Source organism: Tenrec ecaudatus, chromosome 1 (assembly GCF_050624435.1).
Source record: "Tenrec ecaudatus isolate mTenEca1 chromosome 1, mTenEca1.hap1, whole genome shotgun sequence".
NCBI classification, from domain to species: domain Eukaryota; kingdom Metazoa; phylum Chordata; class Mammalia; order Afrosoricida; family Tenrecidae; genus Tenrec; species Tenrec ecaudatus.
The window spans coordinates 253,606,014-253,627,646 of NC_134530.1; the positions used below are offsets into that span (position 1 = coordinate 253,606,014).

The 21,633-nt window shown below is 46.5% G+C and overlaps 1 protein-coding gene across 2 annotated transcripts in view; it reads right to left on the reverse strand.

Moving 5' to 3' along the window:
* Positions 1-807: 807 nt before the first annotated feature.
* SMYD3 (SET and MYND domain containing 3) overlaps positions 808-21,633 on the reverse strand; it is a 769,033-nt gene continuing 748,207 nt past the window's right edge. For both annotated transcript variants that reach the window (XM_075540594.1, XM_075540595.1), the window contains 2 exons: positions 13,770-13,878; positions 808-1,354 (listed from right to left, as the gene is read on the reverse strand). In XM_075540594.1, the coding sequence (XP_075396709.1) occupies positions 1,253-1,354; positions 13,770-13,878 (211 nt within the window). In that variant the 3' untranslated portion in view covers positions 808-1,252. The remainder of the gene's footprint in view (positions 1,355-13,769; positions 13,879-21,633) is intronic.

Consider the following 21,633-nt stretch of genomic DNA (forward strand, 5'->3'; position numbering starts at 1 on the left):
GGTGAGCCCAGATGTGCTCCACTCTGTTCTTCCTCCTTCCTTTGCTTCAGCTTCCTTCTGGGTGGGGTGTGCTGTGGTGTGGAGCTGTTCTTTCAAAGCACAGCATGTTTGCAGTCAATGCTCTTTTTCCTGGTCAGTCAGAACCCAAGACACAAACTTCACAGTGACCCTTCTCATTCCCAAATATTCCATTAAAGTTCACTGAACCGAGCTCCAAGATAGTCCAGATAACTTCCTCAGCTCTTCAGTGGTCCGCAGTCAGTCTTCAAGCACCCGTGCATGAATTTTGTTGACATTTCATCCAATTGGGAAGTTGATGGAGGTCCAGAATGAGGTTTGTCATCAATCGACATTTCACTTTTTTGAAATATGAAAACCACTTGTGCACTTGGGTTTTTCCCATAGCACTATCCTTGGAAGCTGTGTTCAACATCACAAAAGTTCCTGAGGCATTTTTCCAGAACAGGAAACAAAATTTCATAGTTGCATGCTGTTCTCTTCAACTGGCCATCACAAAAAACAAGGTTCGAGTGAAACTACTTTTATGAAAAAATTCACTGTGACCAGAGAGAATCTTCCCAGGCAATGCCACTGAGTGCACTAACTCAGAGTGAGGATCTTGATGCTCGCCTAGTGGGAAAAATGCATGCTGTGAAAGCTCTGCTCAGGAGAGCTTTTCTGTTTGTTTGGGGGTACATCCTCATATATACTGTCATGCTTTTAATAGGAGTCTTTGACTTAAGCATTGGGATCTTAAATGTTAAAATCAATTGTGAATAAGCAAAGAAAACAATTTCAAGAGAACATTTTATTTTTAATTTTTTTAGCACTTTTCAATTAAAAAACCATTTTATTGGGGGCTGGTACAGCTTTTATCACAATCCATCCATCCATTGTGTCAAGCGCATTTGTACGTATGTTGCCATCATCATTCTCAAAACATTTTCTTTCTACTTGAGCCCTTGGTATCAACTCCTCATTTTTCCCTCCCGCCTCACCCTTCCTCCCTCTTGAACGCTTGATAATGTATAAATTCTTCTTCTTCATGTCTTACACTGACTGATGTCTTCCCTAAGAAAATTATTGGCATTGTGCTTCCTTACAATGAATGATGCTGTGACCTGCCTTTATGTGCTTCCACAGACACAGAGTAGCATTTTTAGCAGGGGGTTTGCGCAGTGCACACAGTGGGAGGGTGTGCTCCAAAGGCGTGCAGTATAAAAGGAGGACCCCTGGCCCTCTGGCGGGGCCCTTAGGCTGCTCTCATGTTGGCTTCACATTCTTCTAAGAGAAGCATCAAATCTTCAATCAGGCTGTGCTCTCTGCCATGTGTCACTCTCAAAATGTCAAAAGCCTAGATGGAAAGGAAAGAAAGCGGATTAGATTCCAAGGTAGGTAGGCCTCTCCCTGTCTGCTCCCCAGCTTTTCCCCGTGATGCTAATGGCTGGGTGACCCCACGGGTTCACCTGGGCGCCCAGCACTGCGGCTCTCTTAGTCAGACAGGGATTGACAAGAGGGACGTCTGAATATGGTGTCTCAAAGCAGGCCGACTCCTCACTCAAGTCCTTTGGGGGCTGGTGACCCACACTAATCTGCCCCGATGTCACTGCACAGGACTGTGGGTAGTTAGCGAGCTCGAACAAGAACCGCTGGTATGACTCGGTAATGCATGGTAGATGACACAGCATGTTGCACCACCGCAGACGTTTTCATGTGTGTATGCTGCATTCAATGTCCTGCTGTAAGCATTTTGATCATCGCATATATTTCTATTAACATCACATGACAGTATAGCATTTGCATTTCCCAACCCCCCCCTTTCCACGCCCCGTGTCACACCATCGTGCCAGTGTGATTGCTAAACTATTCCTGAATCTGGGTGGGCTTGTGACTACTTTGGCAAGACAGTGGAACTGAAGCTGTTGGCTTCCAGGGTTAGTTCAAAAGGCCATGTAGCCTCTGCTCTGTTTATAATTGTCCCCTGGAATCAAGCCTCCATGCGGCAAAGGAAATCCAAGCTCCATGGAGAGGTCCATCGTTCCAGTGAGCCCATCTTTTCATTCATCCTAGCCCAGGCACCAGAGACATGTGTAACAAGCTCCCCAGATAATTCCAGCCCCCTGTCCAAAGACAGCTGCCTTCTAGTTTCCCGGCTGAAACCGCAGACACTGCAGGAAGGAGGTCAGGCACCACAGCTATGCTGGAATGAATTCTGAACCACAGCATCTGTGCACCCAGTGAAACGGTAGTTGCTTTACTCTAAGTTTTGAGATGGTTTGTTCTACAGCAACAGATCACCAGGACACCCACAAGCTGCCATTCTGCACTACCCAATGGTGGACGAGGGTGACTGATGGGGTGCCAGGTCCCCGGGGGTGTGGAGACAGGGCTCAGAGAGCTGCTGGCCAGCAGCGTATCAAGCACACAGCACAGTGGCATTCAGCTCTGGCTGCACATCAGTATTGTGAAGCCTCAGGAGAGGCGCCAATGTCCCGACTCACATACAGCAGTTCTCATCAACTCTAAGAATGAGGCGTGGCCTCCAGCAGGAGCTCGTCAACGACTGCACCGCTCAGGAGCCAGCGTTAGAGTACTGCAAGAGGAATTGCAATTCAGGCTTCCACCAGGCTCCCGATGGTTGTTGCTGCTGCCAGAACTAGTGGGTTCTAACTCAGAGCAACGCTGGTTGGTGTTCAGCAGAACAACCAGTGCCCTATCCTGTGCCGACCACGCAATCCTGCCTGTGGGGGAGCCCGCTATGGCAGCCGCAGCGTCAGTCCGTCTCACTGAGGATCCCTCTCTCTTTCTGTTGGCCTTTAAAGTTGGCATGCATCAGGTCCTCTGATAGGAATATGGCCCCTCCTGATAGCATGTCCAGGGGACAGGAGATGAACTCTGACCACCCGCCCTTCTGAGGCGGACTCTGGCTGTGCGCCTTCCACAGGAGAACACGTGTTCTTTCAGGGGATAGCCAAGATTCTTTGCCCACATCACTGTCAAAGGCATCATCATGCTTATAATACCATTGTTTCCTAAACTGGAGTCTCTGGGTGGCGCAGATGGTGAATGTATTTGGTTGTTAACAGAAAGTTTGGAGGGTTAAATCTACCTACAGGTGTGTTGGAGTAAAAGCCTGGTGACCTATTTCCAAAAAAAAAAAAAAAAATCAACCACAGAAAATTCCTCTGAGCACAGTTCTACTGTGACACACTGTGGGTCACTATGAGTTGGAAGAGACTTAATGACAAACCGTTTAGCTTTCTTTGCTACACCACTCTTAGAAATTGAGATCACATTCAATATTTTGTTATGAGATAATATAGATCTCACAACATGTTACCTTTTACACCTGTAAATGTTTTTTCAGATAAATTCTTAGAGATGGGATTCTTGGCTACGAACATCTGTAAAGGCAGATATTTTAGAGCCGGACAGCACCTCGGGTGGCGGGACTGTGGGTCTTGTAGACTCCAGTGGCTGACGGGTCTGTCCTGGGTGCCCGGACATGCCAGCAAACCTGGGGCTGGGCCTCGGGAAGGGTGTTTGGGGAGTGCAGAGGAAGAGCTGAGTATGGCCGCCAAATTGGAAGCAGCCAAGTTGAGATTCCTCTGAGCAGAAAATTAAGAATCAATGTTCGCTGCCATTCAGGAACAAAAAAGTTGGGTTTTATTCAACTGTCTCTGCACTGCCCTGGATCCTTGGTTGTTCTGAGCAGCTTAAGGTCTGAGGCAGAGACCTGCATGAAAGAACTGTCAAGAGAGGGTACATCTGGGATCAGAGGGGTGCTTCAGGCCATTCCTGGGAAGTTCTTTTATTTGAAAGCAGCCTGAGATGTTCTCTCCCTTTCTTTTTAGCAGAGAGGTTTAGATAGTGCTTGTGATTCAGCATAAGAGGTGTGTTACTTGTGATTCACTGTAAGAAAGATGAATTGCCAGAAGCCCTTACTGGAAAGCTTGTTGCAGAGAAAGCAAGCACCTTCATTGCCCATTAACAAGTAGTCAGTCCAGAAGAAGGCCAAGTTCACCCTGCAAAGGTAGAAATACTCTCCGTAAGCATCCTGGGCCGGGGTCTCAGGAGCCTTCACACCCTAGCTTCTCGTTGTCCACCGGCCTTTCTTTATCCAGTCCCTCCCACGGAGGAGGACGTGAGCTTGTCTGATTGACTCACAGAGGAGATAGCCTCTGCAAAATGCTGTGGCCGGATCTCCGCTCTGTTGACGAGCCCAGCAAGCCAAGAAAAGACGGGGACATGGAACTGACCGCTGGGCGTGTGGCATGTGTAGGAGGTGAGATCCTAGGATTCGAGGATCTTATCCATGAGGGTATCCAGAAGCAGAGAGAGAAATGCTATAGCTGGAGTGTCCATTTAAAGAGAGCGAGCGACACAATCGGAAAAACCCAACGCGCACATGAAACACCCACATCCCTGTCCGGAAGGTAAACATACATAAGCCTCAAACCCAACCCAGTGCAGTTGAGTCGATTCGGATTCAGCAAGCTGGCAGGGCAGGGTGGAGCTTCCTCGCAGGGTTTTCCAGGCAGGAGCCTGTATGTAAGCAGACTGCCACATCTTTCTCCCGTGACTCATCTGTCTGGTTCTGACCCCTGACCTCTCCGTTAGCGGCCGCGCACGAGGGCTCCTTTCAGATAAATCTGGATACACGGAATACGTGAACAGAAGAATGTTCTCTGGGTGCTGGGTCAGGGGTAGAAGAGAAAGAGGAGAAAGTAGGAACGTTCAGCATGGTGCAAACCATGCATCCGGGGTGCCAGTGGTTTGCATTCAGCTGCTAACTGAGAGGCTGGCCACCTGCTCCCCCCAGCAGCACCACGGCTGCTTCCCGAAGATACCCTCTGCGGAACAGTTCTGCCAGGCTACACGGGGACCACCAGGTCTCTGCATCCTCCCAAGGACAACACGGGGGGGGGCGGTATTTTCCCTGTGGCGGATTACTGGGTTAGTAGGCACGTGATGCGACATGGTGTGTGTGCATGAAGCTGAAATGTGGACCTTGTGAGGGAGGCCACCCGGTCTTTTCCCTGAGGATCACCTGTGTGTGCAGGTGAGCTGGGGCAACCAGTTCCCAGCGATGCAAGGAGACAGCCCTGTGTGGTCCTGGCCACAGGCTTGGTCTCCCTGGCAGTCCACTGAAAAGATGCACGGCACGTCCTGCCCCTAAAATAAAGTGACAGTAAGTCACCGACCGATCAGAGAACGGTTTTCTGCAGCCCCCTGGCTCCCTTCTTGCAGTCCTCCCCACAACTACACAGGCACGCGTCAGAGAAGACAATTTTGGTTTAATTTCCTGCGGCAGTATATAAAACAGACTAAGGAAATATAAAATTGAAGTAGGCTTGTATTGGGAAAAGCTTATCTCTTTCCATTAAATTTTATTTTTTTTAATGTTAGCACTTAAAAAGAGCCTGCTCATAATCTTTCACAGAGGACTCATTTGAAGCCTCCAAGGGAGGGGGGGGTTGGGGGTGCTGCACCCACATATAGACGCTAAATGTCACCCGAGAAATGGCAGTGTAGATTGTCTGCCACATGGCAGGCGCATGATTCACACAGAAATAATGAAAGGGTCCCCAGAACTGATTTTAATCTCCTCACATCATTTTTTAAAAGTAATTTTAGAATATGGTCATATATTAAATAAAGTGAATTCAATCAAATTATGATTTACTTTCAGAAATAAGAAGTCGTTCATATTAATTTTTAATGTTAATATATTAAGCTTATCAAGGATCACATAAACTCTCTACCATGAGCCTGAGGAATCAAATAAATGGCTCCCCTACGCATAGGAAACCCCCCTAAATGTAGGAAACCATAGGCAAAAAGGTAGGCTTGATAAGAACCTCTGGCATCAAATCATAACAGGGAAAAATGCGAGTCAAGCTTTGGGTGGGTTTTGAATTCTGCCTATCTCAGGAAGAAAGAAGACTAAAAAAAAGATAATATTTAGAAATTGTTGTTGCCAATGATTGTACATGTCTGCTTGAGACAACGGATGTATGGTTGATTATAGTATACGTAAGAGCCCCCAGTAAAGTGATTTATTATTTGAAAAAAAAGAAGGAGGTGGCCCAAGGGCATTCAGAATGGGAAAAGCATGATTTAGAATGCACGACACAACTGCTGGGCCACAGAAGGCCCTTCAGAACTTGCAAGAGAAAATGTCCAGATGGATTGATGGTTCCCCTGACCCTAACAGACCCACTGCTCACTCCACTCCACTCCACATGCTGGTGTGACTCTCAGAGTAAGTTGGGAGGGTTTGCATTCCTGGGAGGCAAAACTTAACTTGAAGCAAGCCATAGATTCATTCAGTAAATATTCTGAGTGGCTACAGGGGAAACGAATGGTCCTTACCCTGGGAGGAGTTCTGGGGCAGTCTGGGAGAGAAAGGTAGCTAGCAGGTCGCTGCCTCAAGACTCTGTGAGTAACGGAGATGCAAAGCCCAAGGCGGAGGGGGGTGGTGGTGTTAGAGGAGGGGCCAGCAAGTATGCCCAGGAAGAAGTGACTTAAAGAGACCTACAGAGTCCCTGAAGAAGTCATGCCTTCTCCGTGAGCCTCAGTTCCTTCACTGATGGGACATAGCTAAACAAATAAAGGTAGTGTCCAAAGCACCAGGCCAGACACAGAGGTTGGATGTTCAGAACCCATCCCCTTCAGTATTTGTGGTTTGGGTTGCTAGTTGAATACCTCTGTGGTCCGAGAACTTACTCTGTATGATGTAAATCCCTTTACTTTTATTGAGACTTGTTGCATGACCCAGGGTGCAGTCTGTCTCGGCAAACATCAGCTTTTGCGTGAAAGGAAGATGCGATCTACGGATGTTCTATAGACTGGTTAACAGTGGTGGTCAAGTCTTCTGGATCTTCGCTGAGATTCTGTCAATTGACCTACCAATTATTGAGAGGGGTACTGAAATTATGCACTACAGCGATGGTTTAACCTATTTCTTTTTTAATTTTAAAAATCATTTTATTGGGAGTTCCTACAACTCTTATTCCAATCCATGTATCCATCCATTGTGTCAAGCACATTTGTACATGTGTTGCCATCGTCATTCTCCAAACATTTGCTTTCTACTTGAGCCTTTGATATCAGCTCCTCATTTTCTTCCCTGGTTTGACCTATTTCTTGTTGACATTCTATCCATTTTTGTTTAATGAATTTTGAAGCTGTTGCTATATGCACCGTTAGGTCTGACCACTCGCTCTTTACAAAATGACCTTCCCTGGTGACAATTTATGCTTCGAAATCTTTGTCTCAATCTTTCTTGTGATTATTGTTGGCATAGCATATTTCCCCCACTGTATTAAACTTCTATTTTGACATAAGTGTAGATGCACAGACAGCTCCAAGAAACGATACCATAGCTTGTACCTTTTACCTTCCCTCCCCCAATGCGACATCCTGTAGAGTCCAGTGCAACAGTGCCACAGGAGACTGACAGCAAGACAACCAAACCACAGAACGCTGCCAGCCCGAGAAGGGACCGCTCCTGCTGTCCTTTTACGTAGACACACCCACTGCCCACTATGGACACTTCCTGTTCCTTCTTAACTTCTGGCAGTCGAGAATCTGTTCCTCTTTTCAGTCACTTTGCTCTTCATTTCGAGAGTGTTACAGAAAGAGAGTCATATAGTACTCAACCTTGGGGACTGGACTTTTCCACTCAACATGATTTTCCAGCGATTCGCCCAGGTTGTTGCTTACATCATGTTTGTTCCTTTTCATCGTGGAGAAGAATTCCAGGAGCCTGGTGCTTGTTTAACCAGCGCTTGTGAAGAGGGCCCCTGGGCTGTGTCCCGTTTTGACCAGTGTCCATTGCGGTAGTGAAAGTGTACGTTAACTTGCACTTGGCGATGCAGTCACAGTCTGATGATGCCTCCTAGGAGGCGTCGCCTTTTTATAAGAGACACACTGGGGACTTCTCCCTCACTCTCTGCCCCTTTGCCTCCCTGTTTGCTGCGACTCAGTGCCTGCCTCCAGGGACAGCCCCGTGCAGGTCGCCCAACTCTGAGAGCTGTCAGTGCTGTGCCATGTCTCTCTTGACCTTGCACGTGGGGGACTCTGCCTTCACTGGCCTGCCGTCTTCCTGTGTCCTGCTTCACCCCTGCGCCATTGGCCGTCTAAAGACGGCTCCGGCTAGGATTGGGCCCATGGACTTGACTGGGAGGCCTTCTTGATATGCGATTACTTCTTGATATAAGTCTCTTCCCGATGCATTGATGGGTGTCATTGGTTTTGTTCCTCTAGACAGCCCAGCCTGACACAGCAATCATGGGAATTTGACCTCATGAAGAACGGGAATTCCAGAATATCTCACTGAGCGCAAGCAGAACCTGGACGTGGACCAAGAGGCAGTCATTCTCACAGAACAAGGGACTCTTCTGTGGCTTCAAATCAGAAAAGGTATGTTCCGGGGTTCTGTCCTTTCACTGTGCTTATTCAATCTGCTCTGGGCAGATAATCTGAGAAGATGACGTATAGGAAGAAGAATGCAGCATGAAGGCTGGAAGAAGGCTTAGTAACAAACTGCAGTTTCGATGACACCGTCGTGCTTGGTGAAAACCGGGGAACTTGCAGCACGTGCTGATTAAAGAACATCTGCAGCCCTCGGTACTGATTGCCGCTCTGCACAGGAAGCCCCAATGCTCAAAACCGGGCCCACAGGCAGCCCCCGGAGAAGCGGAAAAAGAATGATGTTCTCAAGGACTGCATCTGGCTGGGCCACATGCCACACGCATGGGAGCACAGTCAAGAAATGAAGTGAGGTGTTGCACTGGGCACACCTGCTGGTGCTCACACTGGGGAAGAGCAAGGATGTCACCTCGAGGACCTACCGGGTGTGCGCCCGAGTCAAACCATGGTATTTCCAGTCACCTCTGAGGCATGTGAAAGTTGGACAATGATTAAGGAAGACCACAGGCGAACTGATCAACTTGAATTCTGTAGTATATTGGCAAAAAATATCGAAAAGGACCAGAAGAACAAACAATTCTGTGCTGGTCAGAATGCTCATCTGTTAAAGTTTTTGTCATCACATATTCAGAGGAGGGCTTTTTAACACCGGGGCTGTAGACCAGTGGTTCTCAACCTTCCTAGTGCCGTGATCCTTTCATACAGTTCCTCGTGTGGTGGTGATCCCCCCAACCATAAAATTGTTTTTGTTGTTACTTCAAAACCGTCATTTTGCTACTGTTATGAATCGGGCGAACCCCTGTGAAAGGGTCCTTCAACCCCAAAGGGGTCGCGACCCACAGATTGAGGAACTGCTTCTGTAGATACTTGGAAACTCCTGAGAGAGGCTTCAGGGACTCAGAAACCCATCTCCCACAAAATACATAACAGCGATGGTGTGCTGAGGAAGCGGCTCTCATCAGATTCCCAAGAAAGTACATAAGGTTCAGAATTGCTGTCGCTGATAAAGACGCGGGGACAACAGACTCTTCACGTCTCCAATAAGCCATTCTCACAGGCTGGACATCCAAGTGCAAACGAGTAGACAGAGACACGTGCGGCTGGGCTCTGAGCTGCCCCTGGCGTGCTGAGTGGCTGCTAATTGTCAGCACGGAGCAAAGTCCAGAGCTTGTTGCACCCAGAAGCTTCCTGGCTTGCACTCCAAGGTCAGGTCCAGGAATACTAAAAAGGTCCACCCCCCCCCCCTCCAATATAAAATCCTTCCACAAAATGAAGTGAGAATTAAGAATGTAGAGAGTTTAATCTGACTTTTAAAACAGTGGTTAGTGAAAGGGGATCTGACTTCTAACAAAGCAGTGATGTGGGCCGAGGTGAGGGGCCTGGAAAATGTACAGCTCGTGGGAAATAAACAGGCTCACTGACAAGACAGCCCAAGTGAGAACAGTTGCCCTTGAGGTCCAACAAGTCAAATTGGCAGCAAACAAAATCCTCCCAAGAAATAAATGGAAAGAAACGCAAGTAGATTAGAGCTGGGAGGCAGCGGGGGAGCTCTGGGCAGGGCCCCAGGACTGCCCTGTGGTGGCAATCATCAGACTCTCTGCTGAGCCCAGTGGAGAGGGCAGCGGAAACCAATCGGTGCAGGGCTGAGTAGCTTCCCCTCCCGGGCCAGGCTGGGCTCTAATTGGAGCTGTGACAAATTCTGAAGCTGAAGCTTTTCTGAGTTTTGTTCCACACTCAGCCTTTATCATCCCTTTCCGGTGATTTCACTCCATTATCCCACAGGTTTCCAAGGCAGGAAAGACTCTCCAGGGGTGTCCGTCTGGAGAGCACATCTCTTTCCAGTGGCATAGTGTACCTCTGGTTCTCCTCTCTGGGCTCCCGTGTCTTGGGAAAGCTCAAGACCTTTCTGGAGGCTTTCTGTGGGAGGAAGCTGCCTGACTCTCGATGCACGGGTTGTGTGGATTGGCAAAGAGGAGGACATGTTCAGGTAGAACCTTTGGTAGCAAACGCTCACCAGGTCTGTGAGAAGACCCTGGCCCATTAGCCATGCAAGAAAGAACAGCTGGAAAAATGAGGACAGGTAGGGCTTTCAAAGTCCCCTCAGAACTGAAAAAACCCACTGCCACCAATTCCTACCCATAGTGGTTTCTGAGGCTGTCGGTCTGTATGGGAGCAGCAAGCGCCAACTGACATGCCGGTTAGCAGTTCAGTGCTTACCCAATAAGTCATGGAAAGTCATCAAAAACCAAAAACAACCTGCATTCAAGTATCTATTTAACAGAATCTGCTAGGTTTGGGGGAACACCATACATTACAGTGCCGGGGAAGAATCGTGAAAGTACAGGCTAATTGTCTATAAAGAACGTATAAATAAATCTGTCTTGGACAAAGAACAGCCCGAATGCTCCTTAGAATCAAGGATGGTGCGACTTCATCTCACCTACTTTGGACATGTGCTCAGGAGAGACTAGTGCCTGGAAAAGGACCCCATGCTTGGGAAAGTAGAAAGGCAGCAAACAGACAGACAAACAAACAAATAAAGCAAGGCCCTCGACAGGATGGGTGGCACAGTGGCTGTTAAGGCTCGGACATGACGACTCCTACGAGGGTGCAGAGGAGCAAGTGGAGGTCTGCCCCATTGTACACAGGGTCGCTGCGCTTCAGAACGGGCTCGGCAGCACCCAACCACAAGGAGCTGGATTTGGCGCGTGTCTGTGTGAGGCAGCACCAGGGAGACACACAAGCCGGGGTCCCTGGAGGATCCCCACTCACCTTGGGGGGACAAACACAGGGGAACTGCTGGGAAGCAGGTATGTGATGTAGTTGTTCAACAAGGATCACAGGATATCCCGAACAAGCAGTACCTGTGCTAAAGGGCCAAGGGGTGGGGGGATGAGAAGGAGAGCTTCTGTCACAGTTATGACCCTTTAGCTGGTCAAAGTGCATGGGACTTGGTGACGTTCGAGCTCTTACTATTTCATGGAGAACTCTAGAAACCATTATGGGGGGATGGGCAGGAATGATCCCCATTAAAACAAAATTATGTCCAGAGCGATTAAAGCAACTTGCTGAAAACCCCACATGGCAGTTCAACTCTGCAACACCCAGGCTTGCCACGAGTCAGAATCAACAGCAACTGGCTTGATGTTCGCTGTGAGAAAGTCACAAAATCCCTAAGTGCGGGGACTGGAACTTGAACCTGCAGACTTCAGGTGACCCCTGGGCATACGAATGCTCTTTAAACGGCATCACACTCTATGGGATGAACATTTACTTCTTGGTTGGGAATCAGAACCTGGCAAGAGATTTGGGGTCCCACTAGGCCTCATCATGGGTATGTGAATGCTGCTCCCAGAACGTCCTTCAAATGCTTGGCCTAGCCTTTGGCATCAGGAGGAGCTGCTAAAATGGTTATCACAAAAAATCTCCTGGCGGAGGAGGGGCAAGCTCACAAGAGGCGTAAGAATGACAGAGAATGAAAATGGGCACCAGCTGGACTTGGAGGGTCATTGGAAGGAGCCTTTACAACCACCATCATCAGCCCCACCCACTGCTACCCTCTAAAGTTGTGTCTAGATGTCTATCCAGGTTCCAACAGGCTTGTATTCCTTGTGATCACACAGAATGCACTGGAAAGTAGACTATGAAAGATAATAAAAGGTTAAAATCTAACCCCTTACCCTTTGATCTCTCTTTTGACCCATTTTAAAGTTGATCTAGTTTTTAAAATATTTTCTGTTTGCTTTCCAACTTGGCGTTCCCCCTAATTTATCTTCTTGTTGTTGTTAACTTTTTACTCTTTGTTTTATATTTTTGTATGTTTTTTGGCATCTGAAATCATCCAGGAGTGGTTAATCTATAGAGAGAGTAACTGGGTTAATGGTTCCTTGGGGGTCCAGCAGGGGAGACGGGGAGGAAATGGGGAGCTAGTAACAAGGAGTTCAAGAAAAAAGGAAATGTTCTAAACCTGATCATGGCAATGATTGTTCAACACTCCTTGATATGATTGAACCATTGAATTTCATGATAGTTGGATTATGTCCCAATAAAACTGTTCATATGATGATGATAAATATGATATATCATAAATGGCAATTGATCTAAAATAAATTGAAATTATTTATACAAAACAAAATTTAATAACCCCCAACAGCTTATCTTTGCGGCGGAGGGAGGGTATCCTGCGTCTCCTTCCAGAGCTCTCCACGCAGTGGCTAAGGGCTGACATGAAAGAAAGGCCCAGATCTTTTTGAATTTCCTCCTAACATTTTCCTCCAACTTGGCATGAGGAACACAGATAATTCTGAAAAATGTCTCCGTGCTGAGTCCCACTGGAAAACCTCATCTGTGCCGCCAGGGGGGAGAGCAGAGCCTTGGAGTCCAGCCTGGATTTAACGACTTCTTCACAGGTCGGTCTCCTCCGCTCGATTGCAAGGACAGCATTGGGTCTTATCCCGATTAATGGAAGCATTTAGTGAACATGTGCTGAATTAAATGGAACAAACTAGACCTGGCTCTGCCTCAGTGTGACTTTGGAGTAGCTTTTGGATGTCTCCGTGCCTTAGGGCTTTCACTTTCAAATGGGAATGAAATGTCTGTCCCATTGACTACATGTGGCCACCAGATAAAATCATGTGTGTATTAATACTTGCCCTTCTATGCAAATGTAAGGGATTAACTTGATCACTTATAAAATACCTTCTTGAAGAGAAGATATTTTGGGTTAGAGACTTTATTTTGCCCAATTATTTTTCTGTCCAAAATTTCAGATAGTGGATCTTCCATAAATATCTGCTACTTGATTTAACTGACTGAGCACGCTCAATCAGACCAGAAAGGGAAAGCTCTCCCCTCCACTGTGATTCACTGCACAGATGATTCCCCACCGGAGTGGTCTTGATGCGCAGCAAGATTGGTTACTCTTTATGATCTCCCTACCGCCTCCAACCCCCCAAAAACGGACATGACTGAGAAGACAAGTTCACTAACAGCTTACCAGAGAACCCTGCCCAGCCGTCTGGTGACCATCCTGTAATAAACTCAAGGGCACAGACCTCCTTTTGCCCATCGTGTAACACCCACTTATGTATTGCTAAATTCCACTCAAGCCTACTTCTAGAAAACTTGCCTTTGACTCCCATAATTACCTATCCCAAGTTCTGATTTTTTGTCACTTTTGTTGTTATCCTAACTGTATTTTCCTCATTGCCCACGGGAGTGGCCATTTTCACTCTGTGAACCTGGATGTCGTCCTGGTCTGGCCGTCTCCACCCCCTCGATAAACCTCTGCTCTGGAGGTTGCGCTGTGAAACACGAGCTCCCGGGGAACTCACCAGTCTCAGGTTCTTCATTGCTTCGGGAAACATGCCTTGATGTAATTGCAGCTTGCCAACTTTCATTGCCTGCACCCCTCGGACAGGATGGCTTCCTGGGAAGAAAGTCCTGGAAGACACCAAAGGGCAGACGGTATGAGTAGCTCCCATCTTCGCAGTCAGCGTTTCATCAGGAGACCACGAACGTGAAAGCAAACCCTGGCTGTGAATGTTAATGAGCTAGCGAAAGGAAATTAGCTCTGTGAGCCAAGAGAATGTAATACTGAGGGGAATACAAATACACTGCATGCGCACTTTTCTCTCGAGACCCGATAATCCCATTAGACACGAGATAAGCATGCACATAGTTTTTTTTAAAAAAGTTACTGGACATGACATGACTTAGTGCCCTAATAAGGCCTATCCTAGTGTGAGATAATTAGTGTTTCCTAAAATGGGTAATGCCACGTCCTGGGGGGCCTTGGACCAATCAAGGGAACTACAAAACCAGGTATGCTTTATCCTAGATTATGGGCTGTAGTAAAAAATGTCCAATTGCCAGGGAGCACTGAGTAATTTTTTTCTATGAAAAGTGAGTAATAGACCAAATGAATTTGGGAACCTTTGAGATAGGTGTTCAGTTCAAGTTTTTGAATTGAACCGAGAAAATGATAAAATCGTAATAAAGGCACTCATTTAATAGCTGCTTGTGGAGGAGGGGAGTTAAAAGTGACACTGGGGAAGGCACAGCCTTCTTTAAAAAAAAAAAAAGTAATCCAGCATAAGAAATGAATGATGATTGGACCTGAAAAGGTTTCTGTTGGGGGAAATTGAGTGCAGCCGACTCCCACAGGTTTGGGACTTAGGTGGATGGTGGCATAACGGGTTAAGCAGTGGACTGCTACCTGCAAGGTCAGCAGTTCAAAACCAGCGCTGTTTCACAAGACCAAGGCGAGGTTTTCTCTTCCTGTGATGATGTACAGTCTTGGGAAGCCCCCACCCCCACCCCAGGAGCAGCTCTACCCTGTCCTATAAGGTCGCCATGAGTCAGCACCGACTGCCTGGTAGCAAGTTTGCAGTTTGGGTTTGGATGGGTGGGTTGAGAAGGGAAGAGTAAGCCAAGCTGTTCCACAGCACAGCACAGACACACTCCAAGTGTTGCTTCTTCAAAGGCTGTGGGTGCTGCCCGGGACCACCAATGGGATAGTTACAAACGCTAGCATTGACAGTGGGCTTGCCAGGTGCCGGGAGCGGTTCCAATTGCTTTTAATTTAGGATGCCCTCCGTGGTACGAACAGCTAAACGCACCGCTGATAACCAAAAGTCTGGCAACTAGAGCCCACTCAGACGTGCCTGACAAGAAAGCCTGGGACCTGCGTCTCCACAGGTCCTCCCTCCATCGGAATCAACTGGACAGACCTGGTTTGCGTGTCCGTGTAACAGAGAAGAGGCAAATTCGCCTGGGGAGGCAGGCCCACACACAATTCCTGGTACGTGTGCGCTGTATGAGAACCACTCCCTCTCCCTGAATTTCAACTGTTCCCCGGATGAAATGTGATATAGAAACTCTTTTTCTTCCGTGCTGGTAAAGAAGGCGAGGTATGTAAATCCACGGAAGGTTGGCCGGGAAAAGAGAAGGGGAGGGGAAGAGAAAACAAAGGAGACACCTGGATTCTGGACTTTGCTTCATCTGCTGAGTACACCAAGAGGTCAATCACTTCACCTCTCACCCTTACAAAACGAACATCATTATCTACTTGTGTGGAAAAGATTTCAAGATCCCCAGACAAAAGGCTTCAGTGTAGGTCGCCATTATCAAAGGTAATTGCTCTGGACACTTTTCCTTGAAAAGCACACCTGGATTTCGGATTTTATTTTATTGTTATGAATGTGGGATAATTAAATTTAAGGGCCAAAAAGTAATTTTATACTAATAATCACTCTACTAAACGGCTATCTGTCATGCCAGTTTGCAGGGGGAAAGACGAGCTTTGGTTCTGTGACAGCAGAGAAGTGGTGCATAATTACGCCAAGGCAGGGTCCTGCCCTGGCTGCTTACAGATGTTAAAACACCAAGTCGAACTTAACAAGGGGAGGGGGTGCAAGTATTTGGACGCTGTTTCATAGCTCTGCCCAGGGTGCTGATCTTGCGCCTGGTTTGTTTCTGGGCCTCCCCGCTGACATGTGGAAGAATCATGATTACATGTTGGACTACTATAGTGGAGGAAAAACTAGGCTCCCGCTGGGAGAATTTCTCCACCCAGGGCTTTCCTCAGCTTTGTTGTGGGAGACAGTGGTGAGGAGAGAACTTGTAAGTAGTCTTCAGTCTCCAAAAACCAACTTTGCTGCCATCAAGACCATTCCAACGCACAGTGACCCTAGAGGACAGGGTAGAGAGGCCCCTGGGGGTTTCTGAGATGGTAATTGTTTTCAGGAGTAGAACTATCAAAAATCAAGGCCAAAAAAAGAGGACCTGATGCAGAGGGCTTAAGTGGAGAGCAAATGCTTTGAGAGTGATTAGGGCAAAGAATATACGGATGTGCTTTACATAATTGATGTATGTTTATATGTGGATTGTGATAAGAGTTGTATGAGCCCCCAATAAAATGTAAAAACAGAAGAAAAGAAAAAAAAGAAAGAAAATGATTAGGGCAAAGAATGTACAGATGTGCTTTATACAATTGATGTATGTATATGCATGGATTGTGATAAGAGTTGTATGAGCCCCTAGTAAAATGTTTAAAAAAAAAATCAAGACCAAGCTGAGAGCTTGGATCGGAGCAATGCCGTGTGTCAGGACTAATATGGGTCTCTGATGAGAAGGTGAGAACAAGGGTCCCTACGAGATGCCAACACTCTGCCAAGGCTGGAAGGAAATGCAGAGAAATTCAGGGTGTGTCCCTGTTCTTGGCTCTTATCCCTTCTGTGGAAGAAGCGATGCACATTTAGTTTTGACATGGGAAGATGTGAGACCTGCCCGTCCATGGACGTAGACTGCGGGTGCGCCAGGAGCGGGGTGGTGGGGGGACCATGGGGCCAGAAAAAGTCTCTTGCAGTTGTAGCATTTGCACTGAGAATGGACAGGAGGAGGGGACCCGATCCTGGGCCCGGGGAGGAAGGGAAGCTGTGGCAATGGTTTGGGAGGCAGGACATAAGAGCACACTAGTCTGGCTGCCCTGGGAGAAGAGTGAGGGAGGAGACGTGCTTGAGGCCAGGCTGTGTAGAGGTAGACCTGGAAAGCTAGAAAGTTCAGAGTTTAAGAGCCACAGAAGGTGGCTCAGGGTATCTAATCCAAATGGCTTCTGATGGTCTCTGGCGGTCCATCAGACGGGCAACAGAGAAGAAGGATCCGACGCAAAATAGGTGAGGCACTAGGACCCGGGAACATGGGTGGATATGGCAGGGTCAGACTTGGCCTCCAACCTTCTGAACTAAAAATGACTGCACAGGAAACATAAACTAGAAAACAACACAATCATCCTGCCAAGTCGCGTTGGCGCTAATACACAGTCTTTTCATGGGGACAGTGTGAGCAACCACATGCTACAGAATGCCCCAGCTACAACGGAAACGCTGACGTTGCTGCAGTGTGGTGACTCGGTGCCCAGGAATAAATCTGTTTAAAGAAGCAGGGAACAGAGAAGCAGACATTCTAGCGTAGCTCAGGCCCATGAGTGCCCTGTGTTACGGGTGGGTATCTAAGGGTCAGGAATGGAACAGGGAGAGTGGAAAGGACCCTACATAGATGGATGTTGTGAAGATGGGCAGCCATCGGAACCCTTGGGCACTGCTGGCTGGAATATAAGTGGTGTAGCTACTGTGGAAAATGGCCGGATGGTTTTTCAAGTGTTAAATACTGAATTACCATAGGACCCAGCAATTCCACTCCTAGGCTCTGCCACCCAAACTTCAAGCAGGTACCTAAACAAATACATGGACACGGTGTTCACTGCAGGTCTATTCATATTAGCTAGCAGGTGAAAAGAATGCAAGTGTTGATCAACAGATGAACAGATTAGAAAAGTGGAATATTACTCAATCATAAAGAGAAATAAGCTTTGATACATGCTACAACATGGGAAAACTTTGAAAAGATTATGCTGAGTGAAGTAAATCAGTTACAGAACTACGAATATTGAAACGCTCTAAAAACAAACAAACAAATAAAAACAAACCAAAGTCACGGCCATGGAGTTGATGACAACTCACACTAACCCTGTAGGACAAGGTAGCACTGCTCCTGTGAGTTCCTGAGACTGTAACCCTTCACAGGAGCAGAAAGCCTCATCTTTCTCCTGCAGAGTGGCTGGTGGCTTTGAACTGCTGATCTTGTAACCAGCAGCCCAAAATGTAACCACTCTGCCACCAGAGCTCCTCATTGAATGGCTCTAGTTACGTGGAATATCTAGACTAGGCAAGTGCATAGACACCAAGATCTATCAGTGGTTGCTGTAGGCTGGGAATCTGGGCAAACTAAGGACTGACTGATTAGTGGGTATAGGGTTTCTACTTGGGGTGGCGAAAACGTGTTTCGGAAATAACGGTGATGACTGTACAGCAATGTGGATACAACGAATTCAACTGAATCATACACATAAAAAGTTTAGAAGGGTCCATCCGTTATGTACATTTAACCACAGTTTTAAAAGTTCTTTTAGAAAAAGGACCCCGAGAATAAAATCCCCAAGGGCGGGCCTATGGGCTCACTGAGGATTGTCTACATGAGGCAAAAACCAATCCACAACTGTGCTTCGCGCTGAGTGACAGCTTTGACATTCACAAGGCGGGAAAATCTTTATTTCCTTTCTTTTTTTTCAGAATTAGTTTTCAAAATTAGATGTATGACCCCAAACTGAACTTAGTAACAGAGCTTACTTTGCCTCTATTAATTCTATCCCACAGTCATCAAACATCTCTCAAAGCCCAAACTCATGCCAACAAATCAATTCCAACTCATCGTGACCCTCTTGCTCGAGTTAGTGAATTTAGCAGATAATTGTAGAATGATCTTGGAATTCGAAAAATAATATTTTCACAGCTCCTAATGAAATAAGAGATGCAGGCAATGATGCTACTAAATGAAATCCTTAGACAAAAGGATGATGGAGAATTTTACAATGAGAATATCAGGTTGTTTGTTATCACCTGAACTCACTGATAGATCAACAAAGTGGGACAAGCACTCGTGAAGTGCTATATAATATGAAACAGTAGGAATTGTTTGGTATCGTATGTTAAACATCCTTACCAAGCCCTGGTCACACTGTGGGTGTGTCAGTCTAGGTACTCTGGAGAAACAAATCCACAGAAACTAATATGTATAAGAGAGAGTTTTATATAAAGGTTAAGTGCACATCAAAACTTCCCAACCCAGTGCTGCTCAAGCCCACACATCCAACATTAACCCATATGTCCAACGCCAATCCACAAAGTCCTCCTCCATCTCACAAAAAACACAAGCAATGATGCCGACTGCAGGAGGAAAGCCAAATCAGTGAACGTGTAAGCATCTCAGTGCTGGCAGGGGTCTCTGTGTGGCTGCTCCAGCACCCAGGGCTGCAATAAGGTAGGTCCATGTGACTTCTCCTTGGGGATGTCTTGCAGGAAGTGAGCCTTGCCAGCTGAAGCAGGGAACTGGCTAAGGCAGCTGCACCCTGGTGCAACCATCACAAAGCAAGAGACCGGAGAACTAGAAAGGTGAGGCTCCCTGAGCCATTTATCCCTTCACTGTTCAATTATCCCCACATGTGTTTATCTGCCAGGTTGGCACAGTAAACAAACTACCTCAGTGGGGTAGGGTTTAGGCTGGTGATTCTCACCTACCAGCCCATCCAGCAGGAACAAGAGGAGGCTGTCTTTCCTGGTAAAGATTTGCAGTCTTAGAAACCCTATGGATAGTCACTATGAGTTGGACATGACTCAATGGCAGTGGGTTTTAGCTTATAAAACATCACCAGGAATCATAGCAGTGCACTCGTTGAAGCTGCCAAGCAAGGATCAGCTGCAAATCAAAGATCAGTGGTTTCAATCCACCAACCACTCCATGGCAGAATGATGTGCTTTTCTACTTTTGTTAAGATTTACAGCCCTGGAAACCCTATACAGGGTAGTTTCAGCTCAATGGCATCGGTAGTAGAAAGCATCCTTGTCCCTCACACTTCCCCTAAAACCATAGGTAAATGTTACTTTAAAAAAGGGGGGGGATGGGGAATGAGAAGAATAATCTCTATTAAAAGATATTTAAAAGCTAAAACAATTAAATGTAATATGTAGGCCTTAAATTCACACAAAACAACTATTAAAAGACGTTTCTGAAACAGCTGGGAAGTCTGACCATGAAACAGCACTGTGGCTGTAGAAAAAATGTCCACGGTTTCAGATATACAGACTGAAGTATATATAAATCAAATAGTACAGTATCTATAATTTGATTTAAACCTTGTGCAGCAAAATTTCTGCTTTCAGAAATGGTGGATTAGCCTAATTGACACTAACCTCCCTGCTACAAACAATTAAAGCTAAGCAAAATATGTATTATATATTTAAATTAAAAACAACTGTTTGAGGGCATAAAAGAGCCCCTGGTACAGTGGGGTCTTGAGGAGTCAAGACTGTGGTAAGAGATGCTCAAGAAACTAAGCCTGGTGGCGCTTGGCCCTTTGCTGATTTGAAAGTAGACTTAGAAGCTAAAAAGCTAAGCAGAGGTTTTGGCACCTTTATGATATGAGGAGACAGAAATTGGAAGCTCGGGGACTAACAAGGAGACGAAGGAGACCTGGTAAAATTCCTTGTTTGATTGTGACAACTCCCCTCCCCTCCCCACTCACACACAAAATGACTACAACCAAGAGTAGTGGTGAGCCAAGAATAGACGAGTCCTCAAAAAGAATGTATCAGATCAAACCCCGATTGGATTAAGGTGATCTCCTTCTGACTGCCAGAAGCAAAAGCAAATCCTTCCTAGAGAAAGATAACATCACCCAGAGCCTCAAGTGAATCTCTTCAGCTTTTCGACACATGTCCTAAATTCAAACATATTAAAAACAGGTACACACAAAGACAAACAATGACACAGACTGTTATGGATTAAATTGTATCCCTCAAATATGTGTTGTAAATCCGTACATTTATGCCAGTGGCTATACACCCATATGGGAATGGACTGCCTTTGTTAAGTCCGTGAGGCAGGATTAGGGTAAGGTATGTCTTCAGTTAATCTTTTTTTCAGATATAAAAGATATTAAGCAAGCAAATTAGCAAGCAGAAATGGTGCAAGACTGATGTCATCTCACATGGAAATGGCCAATGAATCACAAAACAAGCTGGAGACAAAGATCTTATCTCAAAGCCCACCCAGGGAGAACGCCTTCTCCTACAGCTGGCACCCTAGATTCAGATTTCTTGGCTCCGAAACTGTGAGAAAATGCATTTCTGTTTGTTAAAATAGTTGTGGTATTTCTGTTACAGGAGTATTAGCTAACCAAGACAGAGACCTCCAAACCCAAATCCAAACTCACTGCCATTGAGGCGATTCTAACTCTCAGTGAGCAGATAGGGCGGGGTAGAACTGTCCCTGTGGGTTTATAACACTATAACTCTTCATGGGAGTAGAAAGCCTTGTCTTTCTCTCTTGAAGTGACTGGTGGTTTTGAACTGCTGATCTGATGGTGTAGTGGGTGAAGAGTAAGGGGAAGATGAAACTTTCTACTCCTGTAAAGAGTTAGTCTCAGAAACCCACAGGGGGCAGCTCTCCTCTGTCCCAGAGGGTTACCATGAGTCAGAATAGAGAAAGAGACCTACAGCTACTCAATTATTAGAGTTTTCATATGCAGGCTTTCAAATAACTATTACTAATATGGTTGGACAAATTAGAAATAATGAGGAA